The 12335-nt window shown below is 35.8% G+C and overlaps 1 protein-coding gene across 1 annotated transcript in view; it reads left to right on the top strand.

The window, feature by feature from the left end:
- hacd2 (3-hydroxyacyl-CoA dehydratase 2) overlaps positions 1-7043 on the top strand; it is a 10470-nt gene extending 3427 nt beyond the window's left edge. Inside the window, exons 3-7 of the mRNA XM_028435517.1 lie at positions 399-417; positions 3897-3985; positions 4396-4517; positions 4739-4917; positions 6629-7043. Of these exons, the coding sequence (XP_028291318.1) occupies positions 399-417; positions 3897-3985; positions 4396-4517; positions 4739-4917; positions 6629-6711 (492 nt within the window). The 3' untranslated portion in view covers positions 6712-7043. The remainder of the gene's footprint in view (positions 1-398; positions 418-3896; positions 3986-4395; positions 4518-4738; positions 4918-6628) is intronic.
- Positions 7044-12335: the final 5292 nt, after the last annotated feature.

The raw sequence follows: 12335 nt of genomic DNA, 5'->3' as shown, positions 1-12335 counted from the left end.
CAGATTTTAAACCCCTGAAAGCAAAACACAAGGAATAAAATGAAATTAGATAAGGTATCAAAATTCCTAAAACGTAATTTGGGTTATTTACACTTGTTTGTTATCATCATCATTAACAATGTAACACACTAGAGCTGACGTACTTTTTGCATCCATAACTATGAATATCACAAAGAGAGGAGTTGTCTACCTGCAACCTTTAAACCCAACCCCAGTCCACATTATATTATATCATTTATTGTGCATCAGTAACAGGAACTAAGATAAATATCTTGTGTCTGTTTCTAGTTGATCATGAGTCTGTGCTCATCTGTAAAAATGTCACAGTTGAATTAAATGGCGTTATCTCTTTCCAGATGTTTTAGTGACTAATTCTCTGTTTTCTCCATGTTTCTCAGATACTGCACTGTGCTGTAGGTGAGTGTGCTTTCAGTTTCTACCCTCACATCAACTCCTCTGCACAACAAGCAAAATGCATTAGACAGTGATGAAAATGAACTATTTATAACAGACAAAAGACTACAGGTTGACTTGACAAAGGTTTCAGTTTATATACAATACATTTAGTGCTGTCAAACAATTATGATTTTTAATCACATGATTTTACTGAGTTAATTGAGATTTTTTTTGTTTTTGTTTTTGCTGTAACTGGGGATTGTGTTGTGACAATATTTAAGATTATCAACTTTCAGCAAATGTATTGTGTATATATGAGTGTGTCGCTATCTCGATACGGCGATGTATCACAGTATTTTTTCGCACGATTGATTATCGATATGCTCCCGCTAAGTATTGATTTTTTTTTTTTTTTTTTTTTCTTTTTTTTTTTTTTAAAAAACCTTTTCTGCTTTTTCACTAAAATGTACAGTTACAGTATGTCTTCACAGAAATTTTGTCACTGTTTGTTGAAGGAACCAATGTATTGGTGTCACTGTTAAGAAAGACCCTATTTTTTGTTTACAGAAAGCACTATTGGAGATACTTATTTGTTTACATTGGTATGCTGACACTTATTTACAGAAATGTTGCACTAAAATAGTGTCACTGTTCATAGGACACTTTTTCAATTTATTGTCTTTCAGAGATATAAAATAACATGTTTTTTTTTTTCACTTAATCTTTTTTTTTCTTATGTCATAGATTATCGTAGATTGATTTCTGACCAATATATTTAGTTATCTTGAGCTTTGTATCACGTATCATATCGTGAGATACCCAGAGGTTCCCACCACTATTTATCTGTACAAAGTAATTTTTTTTAAATGAATATTTCTTTTACAAGAAGCATTAGATTATCAGAGGGGAATCACTCAAAAGCAGGAATTCTTCACACTATTATTATTGTCAGTGTTTATTGATTCAGAGTTTAAAGCAGGGGTCAACAACCTTTCTGAAACTGTGCTACATCAATGTTAGTCAATAGTCCAAAGGGCTACCAGTTTAAAAAGCACTACATTTTCATGTTTTCTGTTTAAGTTTTAACATGCAACACTTTATTTCTCCTAATTTATGCAATCGTTTTATTTTCATTGCATTCCACAGGAAATCATCATGTTCCCATTTCACTAGCCACTAATCATAAAATATGTAACATGTTTTTACAATTTAATCATTTATGTAATATTTTATGAAAATCTACTTTGTGTGTGTGTTTTTTTAAACATATCTTATCACAAGCCATAATACCAACTCTGTGACACCTAAAACCATTTGTCACAATTTTTCAATGCAAACAAACATTAGGGGTGAGTATTGTCAACGATGTTGCAATACGATATGAATCGCGATACATTTGTCACGGTACGATATTGCGATATTCGACCCAGTTAACATCAAAATAACCGTAGATATGAAAAATCAAGTTGCTGTATATGTTCATCAGAAGATATTGATCATTCAGAGGACAAATTGAGTCAAAACTATTTGCTTCAAAACATCCTATTTATTATTTATTGTTAGTTTTTTTTGCACATTTTCATTGAAAAAAAGAAAATACAGTGTTACACACTGTCATCATAAAATAAAGTGCAACAAGTTTCTTTTCACTGAAACTACTGTGTAGAAGATTCAAAGTAACCATGACAACACTGTAAGTGAGAACATTAAGGATAAATCACCCTGAGTTACTGATAATGCACAAAAATAAGAAAAAAATAATTTATCCTTTTGTATCAGTTTAAGCACTGATCTGAACACATTGAAAGCATTGTAACCACCATTGAAATATTGCACAAATACACAAAAATATTGATTACATTTCCAAAAAACAAAAAAAAATGTTCAAATAAAAAAATGTATTTAAAATCGGCATCCAAAAAAAATCGCAATATATCCTGAAATTGATTTTTTTTCACACCCCTAACAAACATTGATGAACCAAATGGACTTGGTAAATAGACTTGATTTTATATAGTGCTTTATGCCCACACTGAAGCAGTCTCAAAGCGCTTTACATATCAGCTCATTCACCCAATCACTCTCACATTCACACACCAATGGGACAGGACTGCCATGCAAGGCGCGAGTCAACCATTGGGAGCAACTTAGGGTTCAGTGTCTTGCCCAAGGACACTTCGACACATAGTCAGGTACTGGGATCGAACCCCCATCCTCTCGATCAGAAGATGACCCACTACCACCTGAGCCACGGTCGCCCCAAAGATGGTTAAATGAATACAAAAACGTATAAAGTGCAGCAGTATGTAACTCTACTAAGGCAATGACTACATCTGACATATGTATTTATTTGTGTGGGTTTGAAGCCTGACAAGTAAATCAGATTTTAGATGGAGCTCATTGGTGACCAGAGCTCTAGAACAGACCCCAGGTTTAAAGCATTTAACTAATTGGTCACCTTTGCCCTATAAAAACCACTACTTTAACCTGAGAAAATCCTTTTTTTTAACTTTAGTGCGGCTAAACTTTTGAAAGCGACATCATTCTTTGAACCTAAACAGCCTTCATGTGTGTTTGGAGAGCCCAACCAGATTGAGAAAGTCTGGTTTTGTGTCTGGTGTAATTAAGATCATCATACCGTGTGTCACACACTGGTTACATTGAGATGGTTTATACAAGCTGTCCAATGTCAAGACGTTAATGTGAGGAGGAGAGACCAGCCCTCACATTCATCTTCTTTATTTAGGATTTGAAGTCAAAGTGTTAAGCTTGAGCCAGGCTTCCTTTATGGATAAATCCTACTGGTATATACAACCTATGATCTCAGCAATGAAGCCCGAGTATGTAAATAATGTATTACCACCATCTAGTGGTTAAAGTCTGAATAGACCGCACTCTGTTCTCTGTAAATAAACTCTGTTCAATATTAATATAATTAAAAACAATTGGATTCCTTTTTTTCTATAAGAAAAAAGAGCAACAATTTTACCTTAGACAGCAATAATATATAATGGTATAAAATATATTACTTACTCAATAAACATAATAAAAGGTATATATAATGTGATAGATAATATTTATTTTAATTAAATATTGCTACACCATATTTTGTATTTAAAATGTATTTAATATGTTTGATGTGCATGTATAAACTGTATAAATACAACTTTGTATAGAATATATATTGAATGGGTATTGTGAAAATAGTAAGATTAGTTTCCTAATATTTTTTTTGTGATATTATCTAGAGTGCCTTGTTTTGTGTTTGTGATGGGGGTAGGTGTGTATAAGCTTTTGCGTCAATCTTCACACTTTGTGCTGATTAGTTAGACAACTGTCTGTTTGTTCTGTTTTTTGAAGACTACCGAAAAAAAAAATCAAATTCTGTCCAGGCCAATGAGCCTCTGAAAACAGGTGCAGAATTACAATCAATGAGTGAAAACGTTGTGAACATAGAGAAATGAGCTGAGTCATGTTTGTCTTCTGCTTTGGTGACTTAGGAATTGTGCCGTCCTCTGTGGTGCTGACTGGATTTCAGGTGATGTCGCGGGTCTTCCTGACCTGGGCCGTCACACACAGCGTCAAAGAGGTACAACAGACGTTATGTTTCACTGCAACAGTGCAGAGTGGTGGACACATCATATAAAGGGTTCACAGCTGACACAGTGTTTGCCCTGTTTGTAGATCGGAGACGAATAAATATGTAAGTAGAATTAGACGCTCTTTTAGTGAAGGTTTTAAAAGTTCGTCTACTTCTTCTAAATGACCGTCTTATCTCGGCCTTGTTTCATGAATTAATTTAGAATTAGCAATGCATACTGTACTGTTGCTGTGTTATCCTTTAACACTGTTTGCTTAGTGTTTAACCTGATTAGGGTAGCGACTTGTGCCCGCAGTGTGATGTGAAACAGCATGATTCTACCATGAAGACTTTCCGTTGGAGGCCAGTGGACTGATGCTTCTTTGTGTGTCTTCTGTCTTGTTTCTGTGTCTCTACAGGTCCAGAGTGAAGACAGCGTGCTTCTGTTTGTCACAGCCTGGACCGTCACAGAGATCATCCGCTACTCTTTCTACACCTTCAGTCTGCTCAATCACCTGCCCTATCTCATCAAATGGGCAAGGTAGGACAGAAGACCATTCATCAGATTCACTTCAATCTTTATTTCAATTCCTCTTCATTTCTGTAAATCACAGTGAGTCTCAGGCCACTTTAATGTCACAAGAACTTTATTTATTCTCATATATGCGTCACTAAAGCAATTTTACAGGATCAGTCCAGCAGTCCATCGTACGTTTTATACTTTCCTATTTCTTTTTAAGTTTTATGCCATATTTTATTTAGGTACACGTTCTTCTTCGTGCTGTATCCTATGGGAGTAACTGGGGAACTGCTGACCATCTATGCAGCACTGCCTCATGCACAGAAGACTGGCCTATACTCCGTCACGCTGCCCAACAAGTACAACTTCTCCTTTGACTACCACTCCTTCCTCATCATCGTTATGGTTTCCTACATTCCCTGTGAGTTCACCTGCTTTTCTAGTGACATTAAATAATGAGTTTATTTATTACAGTGGGGCAAAAAAGTATTGTCAGCTACCAATTGTGCAAGTACTGACACTTAAAAAGATGAGGCCTGTAATTTTCATTATAGGTATACCTCAACTATGAGAGACAAAATGAGAAAAAAAAATTCCAGAAAATCACATTGTAGGATTTTTAATGAATTAATTGGTAAATCCCTCAGTAAAATAAGTATTTGGTCACAGACCTGAAGCTTCTTCTTTAAGAGGCTCCTCTGTCCTCCACTCGTTACCTGTATTAATGGCACCTGTTAGAACTCGTTATCAGTATAAAAGACACCTGTTCACAACTTCAGACAGTCACACTCCAAACTCCACTATGGCCAAGACCAAAGAGCTGTCAAAAGACCCCAGAAACAAAATTGTAGGCCTGCACCAGGCTGGGAAGATTGAATCTGCATTAGGAGAGCAGCTTGGTGTGAAGAAATCAACTGTGGGAGCAATTATTAGAAAATGGAAAACATACAAGACCACTGATAATCTTCCTCGATCTGGGGCTCCATGCAAGATCTCACCCGTGGGGTCAAAATGATCACAAGAATGGTGAGCAAAAATCCCAGAACCACACGAGGGGACCTAGTGAATGACCTGCAGAGAGCTGGGACCAAAGTAACAACGGCTACCATCAGTAACACACTACGCCGCCAGGGTCTTAAATCCTGCAGTGCCAGACGTGTCTCCCTGCTTAAACCAGTGCATGTCCAGGCCCGTCTGAAGTTTGCTAGAGAGCATATGGATGATCCAGAAGAGGATTGGGCGAATGTCATATGGTCAGATGAAACCAAAATAGAACTTTTTGGTAAAAACTCAACTCGTCGTGTTTGGAGGAGAAAGAACACCATACCTACTGTAAAGCATGGGGGTGGTAACATCATGCTTTGGGGCTGTTTCTCTGCAAAGGGACCAGGACGACTGATCTGTGTAAAGGAAAGAATGAATGGGGCCATGCATCGTGAGACTTTGAGTGAAAACCTCCTTCCATCAGCAAGAGCATTGAAGATGAAACATGGCTGGGTTTTTCAGCACAACAATGATCCCAAACACACCGCCCGGGCAACGAAGGAGTGGCTTCGTAAGAAGCATTTCAAGGTCATGGAGTGGCCTAGCCAGTGTCCGGATCTCAACCCCATAGAAAATCTTTGGAGGGAGTTGAAAGTCTGTGTTACCCAGCTTGACTTGATGAGCAGGTAACCAATCAAGTGTTAGGAAACCGCCCCCACAGACTTTGACGAGCGAATTTGACAATAAAATTAATTAATAAAGTGCTGCAACACCAGATCATGAAATAAATAAATAAATTACGGTTAAGTTTAGTCTTAGTTATGTGACCTAAACTGGCCAATGACTGACCTATCACGTGACCTAAACTGACCAATGAGGGGCGCTGCGTACGGATAGAATGCCTGTATATTGATACAGCAACCGTACGGATAACCACTGCCTTATTTATTTAAATGTGGCACTCCTCATCCTCCATACTTATCTTGTGCAGACAGTGATTACATATTTTATTTTCTTCATCCAAAGAATCTGGTTGTGTGATACCAGCAGAGGGCGCTGAATAACCCTTTCCTTGGTGTTTTTCTTTAGCTAATGAACAACAGAAACAACATAATGAGGTGTAAATATATCTTCTTGCTCTCCTCCAGTGTTTCCCCAACTTTACTTCCACATGGTACGACAGAGGAAGAAGGTTCTGGGCCACACAGAGGACTATAGCAAAGTGGAGTGATCTCCATTCACAATGATACCAAAGCAAAGCAAACTCTCCGAGGACCCAACACCACATCTGCTTCTGAACAGAAATCCCCCAGTGCTGATCAGAATGATGACTACATTAAGCAGACACTTTATCCCTTCAGCCTTTTGTAGGATCTACAAGTGGTCACACACGTTTAATGAACAGGTTTTTAGTTTTAGTTTTTATTTGTCAACAAAGTGAAATGACTGAGTTAGAGAGCTCACAGCTGTAAGTGCAGAGCTCACGGTGCAGCTCCAGCTGAAGGATGCTGGGATAGAGAATCCATTTCTTCCTTTTCTTTTAATAAAAGCATTAATATGGCAGTTGTTATTGTTCCTAATGTAAGTTTTATACTAACACAGTCATTCATGCTACTATAGTCCTTGTGATCACCTTAAAGGTAACATTCCATCTTCAAATACAAAAGAACAGTTACATGTTTATTACATGCACTGGACCACTATAGTATTATTTATGACCCCTTTATAACAGCGTGTGTTATGGGTAGGCAGCAGGTCAACATGTTCCTCTCTAAATGGATTGTTGGGAAGCAGAAAACGTCTGAAGTTAGTTATGAAACAAAGTAGTGAGAGATGTTTATCAGCCTTCTATGGGTGAGATGAGCTGGGAAAATGGCTGACATTTAGAGCTCTATAGTCACAATGGGCTTGGCCTACTTTGGCCTGCACTATACAGTATAAGGCTGGTGGTCATAATGTCATGGCTCATGGTTTTATGTTCAGTGCAATTTATGCAAGGTGTATACTGTCCACATGTTGTAGCAACAGATTAAAGGAGATCTGATTCCTAAAAAGATATGTCTTTTGCATAGTTTGTTTATTAACTTACTTTGAAATATGAAGTTTGGTAAACCTTGATCTTTAAAATCTAAATTCTTTTTTTTTTTTTTTTAAATTTGAAGGATTCATTCATGCTAAAATATGGTTTTGGACCCAGGTCCAGCTTCTTTTTATCATCTGTAGAGCTGCTCAGAGATTAATTCATTGCAGCAGATCCATGTAGCAAAAGTAGCACTGTGAGAGGAGATAAACACACATTCCTAATCCCATGTTCAGGAATAATCCACAACCCTCTTGGTTTCATCATACAACATAAATCAATTTTTATTTAATATTGTTATATGTTCTAACTCATGGCCATCAGGGAATATTTAATGATTTTACACTGTTTAATTCATATTACACTGACTCCTCCTCCATCATTTTTCCTTTCGCTCATAGCATTATTGAGAATATTGATCTACAGTGTGTTTAACAGATATAGATTATTATCTTCCTCATATTTGATCCTAAAAGCTATTCTGGCTTGCTATGTTTAGTCTCATTTCTTTAAGCACAACTTTGTATCTAAACTATTGTGGTTTTTTTCCCCATTATGTATACTGCCTTAGCACACAAGAGCTAAAATCACACTAGAAACATGAAGTTTGACTTGTTTCACTGTGAAAACCATAAATATTTCTAACAAACCATTTTTGTAAATTTCAATGGAAATACAAATGTTTTACTCAATTTGTGTGAAAGTGATTTTAAATACACAAGAAATGTTGTATACAATTATATACATCATAATGCGCAACTCAGAGGCAGCTCATCACCTGATAATATGAAAAAAAATATTTTCTTACTAGTGGAATTTTTTTTCTCAGAATAATCACCTTTTTTACAGATCTGTCATGTACAGTATTTGGGGGGGAAATATGGTGCAGGTGTTTGATCATCAGAACTCTAGTATTAAAAGGTTGATTAAAACTAATTAAGATAATGTTATAGTTTGAAGTCTTACTTCTAAACCAAGTTGAAACTGCAGCATCTTGTTTGTGTGGTTTGAGTCCTGTTGATAAATAGAAATTGTTAAATATTTGTGGATTTGTTACCCATTTTCTGAAAATCAGCATTATTAGTGTCTTGATTGGCCTGTCCTTTTGCAACAAGAATGATAAACATTCAAACATCCGACCAATTGCATTATTTTAATCTAAAAATAACGTGAAAGCGCACAGAGCTCCATGTGTGTTTGATTTATTTATTTTTTTTGCTAAATGCTGCTGATGATTTTGCACAGAAATTGTAAAAAAAAATGTGTAAAAACATCCGCAATACGTCCCTCTTCAGACGTAATAAACCCAACCTGGCAACACAGGTTTTGCAGTGTTTGTCTTTCCTCTTTGTGTTGTTGCATCTTCTACAGACATGTTTTATTTTGTTCCTCTGTGTTTTGGTAACTAGTAAAAAGGAAAGTGAGACGACAAATAGTGCAATGATTTATTTCAATATTAAAACAACACAAGTTCTATTGATTATGGTACCAGTGGTGTGACAAGGGAGTTGAAGAGGGATATTATACCCCCCCCCCCCCAAATATACAGTATATACCAATTTACCCATGTTGTATGTATTTTTACCCAACCATATATTGTAGAATAATTAAAAATACTGACTTGAAATGGGGGGAATGTGAACAACACCTTTTCCATTTGGGCGAGGTGTGTGGGCGTTTCTTCTTCTTTAACTACATAATGATAATGAATAAGTCCTTCCCAGTCCCATATGGTCCCATGACATGAAAACCACTATGAGACAGACCACCTTCCACAATTTTCCATCATCTTCACCTCAACACCTCTTTGTTTCCACAGGGTCATCCACCAAAGAAGATACTGCTGTGAAGCAGCCACTTTATTTATTTATTAATTCTCTTCAATTTAATGAATAATTTATGTCAATTGTGAGTGCGTTTAACCCTGCACGTACTTCTCATAAGTTATAGCTGTGGATAGTGGATAGTTCCTAACCCTAACTAAATAAAAACAAAACTACATTTATACAGTATATATATATATATACATACACATACTGTATATGGCAGGTAATGTATCAGCACCACGATGCAAATTTGTGGCTATACAGCTTGTAAATAGCGAAGGACGATATTCAATATGCCAATATTTTACAGCTCATTTGGCCAGGTAATATGGTGCTTCAGGGGAGAGTAGACTTTGACACCCAAAAAACACACAAAAATGACTTCAAAAACCCAACAAAAATACACATAACAAAAACACACAAACTCTTTATTCTTTCCTGTTATAGATGCTCAGATTGGTCATCATTCTGACATGTATGTTGTTATTGTGGCCCTTGGATCAGTAAACTAACACCACTATGCCCTTTTCAGAGGAAACAGAACTGAGAGGAAAACGCTTGAAGGAGCCTTTATCTCACTTCATTGACTAAAACTACCTATATCTTTTTTAAACACAAACCATTCATTTTATTCATGTTTATTAATTTACTTTAACACAAGATTATTTTTTAGGACTTGTATTAGAGGTTTGTCAAGTAGATGTGAAGGATGGGTTGAAATTTATCATTCATATCTTTCATTTATTTATTTTTTGCCTTTTTAATTTCACTTTGAGACCGCCTGGTTTGCCTATGCCCAGAGCCGGCCCTGCATTTGGCCGATATCAATATTTTCTCTTTGCACCAATTTGCAGAGATGATGTAGTTTCTGTAATGGAATTAACAAACACATTTTTATACTTTATATCATGTTGTCCTGCTGGCAGATGCTGATGTAAGACAAAGCTGAAAATGATGTAACATCAGTAATTATCCCTTGTATAAAATAACAAAAAATACTTCAACTCGCACGCCATGATTTAAACATACGTGCAGTCCAGCCTGTACTTTATGCAGTTACAACCTGCGTGTCTGTACTTAAATGTTGTATTTGAGTAGTAAAAACAGCATTTTTACAAGATCCAAGCCTTATGTGTCACATTAGTGAATAATTGTACTTTGAGATTGTTGAGTGCCTTTTCTTTTAGCACCCCTGCAGTCTGCTTCTCACACACACAAGATGTGTGGCGCTTAGTCATGCCTCTCCACAGGCAATTAGGCGTCTACATATATATGTCGTTTATTGATCAAGGAAGGAAACCAATATATCAGTGGAATGGCCGATATTAAATACTTAATTTTAAGCCCGGTATTGCCGATACTGATAACAGGTTGATAAAACTGTGAATCACTATTTGAAAAAGTATGAAATTACCCTTCTATCTTGTAAGCACAAGATAGAAGGGTTGTCCGACCTTTGGACGGACCTTTCACCTCCAAAGGTCTGTCCACCGCCCTGACAGAATACTGACCAGCAGAGGTGAAAGTGATGGATTACAAGTACTTACATTACTGTAATTGAGTTGTTTTTATGGGTAATTGTACTGTTTTTTTGAGTATTTCACTTTTCTAAAAGAAGTAAAGTAATTCATTACATTTCTACACCCAACCGTTACTGAGCAGATTATTATTTGTTGTTTAAAAATGACCAACGGACATTGTGAAACGACAAAAAAATGAAATAACAAGACAACAATCAACTGCATCACATCATAGCCGACCAACCAGGTTTAACGTAATGCACCGAGCCAAAACAGCATTGAATGGAGGTTATTTTTCATAAATGTAGCTATACTTATAGAGCCTGATAACTTTTTTTTAAATTTTGAATTAAATCAATTGGTGTAATTTAAAAAAAAAAAAAAAAAAAATTGTTCATTTTGAAGTTCCAATCGTGCAAGGTTTGGTCCATTCATATTTAAGTTTATACATGAGATATTTACTGTATGGAAGGAAACTGTGGCAAGATTTATTACCAAAAATAAACGTGCTGGTGAAAGTAACTCGTGACTTTTACTTTGAGTACTATTTAAATGAGCTAATTTTTACTTGTACCTGAGTATTTTATGTACTGTATGACTTACTGGTACTTGTGTACAATTTCTACTTGAGTAGGATATATCATTACGCTGTAGAAATCATATACTCAATGAATTGCAGATTAATTGTTGTAAATACCAAATTACATCTAGAAAATGATACATATTGTGGTAAAAAAAATGTTTTGTTTTGTTTTTTTTATAAACAAATAGTTGAATTTTTCAAGTTGTCTGAAGGAATCCCTGATTGCTGCTGGACTCACTTTTATGTTTTTAATTTTGATTCAGTTTTTACAAATTTATGTTGGTATTTATTTTTGCTCTTGATCGTGTTGCTACAACAGTTGAATTTTCCCTCTGAGGATGAATAAAGGTCTGTTTTATTCTATTTGACATTAATGATTTGCCACAGAGTAAAACCACAGGGAAAACATTGACCATTACTGAAAGAATCAATATGTAAGTTTATTTAAGGCTGTTGTTCAATGGACATTTGTTTTCTTTAAAAAGTAAAGCAATATGGTTATACTGGTCCAGTGAGATTAACTATGTGGCCCCCGAGTTACTAAAGGGAGTTTATTACCCTGTTGAAACAGTACGGTATTTGACATTTTTTCCCTGTCTTATATTAAAGTCTTTCCGGTGAGGACTTGTCACGAGCATTGGTGGTAAAACATGTTGTTCTTGGACTATGATATATATATTTATTTTTTTCTCACTTGTATCCAATTCAAATCATGGGTAATAAATTCCCATGGATGATGGATATTAAATAATAGATCATATATTATTCAGTATACGATAAAACAATGCTTCTTATAAGAGGATTTCTTTCTCTTGGGTTTACTTGTGTATACTTATTACTATGAAT

The sequence above is a fragment of the Gouania willdenowi genome, chromosome 21, assembly GCF_900634775.1.
Source record: "Gouania willdenowi chromosome 21, fGouWil2.1, whole genome shotgun sequence".
Taxonomy (NCBI): domain Eukaryota; kingdom Metazoa; phylum Chordata; class Actinopteri; order Blenniiformes; family Gobiesocidae; genus Gouania; species Gouania willdenowi.
The sequence above is the reverse complement of the archived record's forward strand: the minus strand, read 5'-3'. Positions and strand labels throughout refer to the sequence as shown.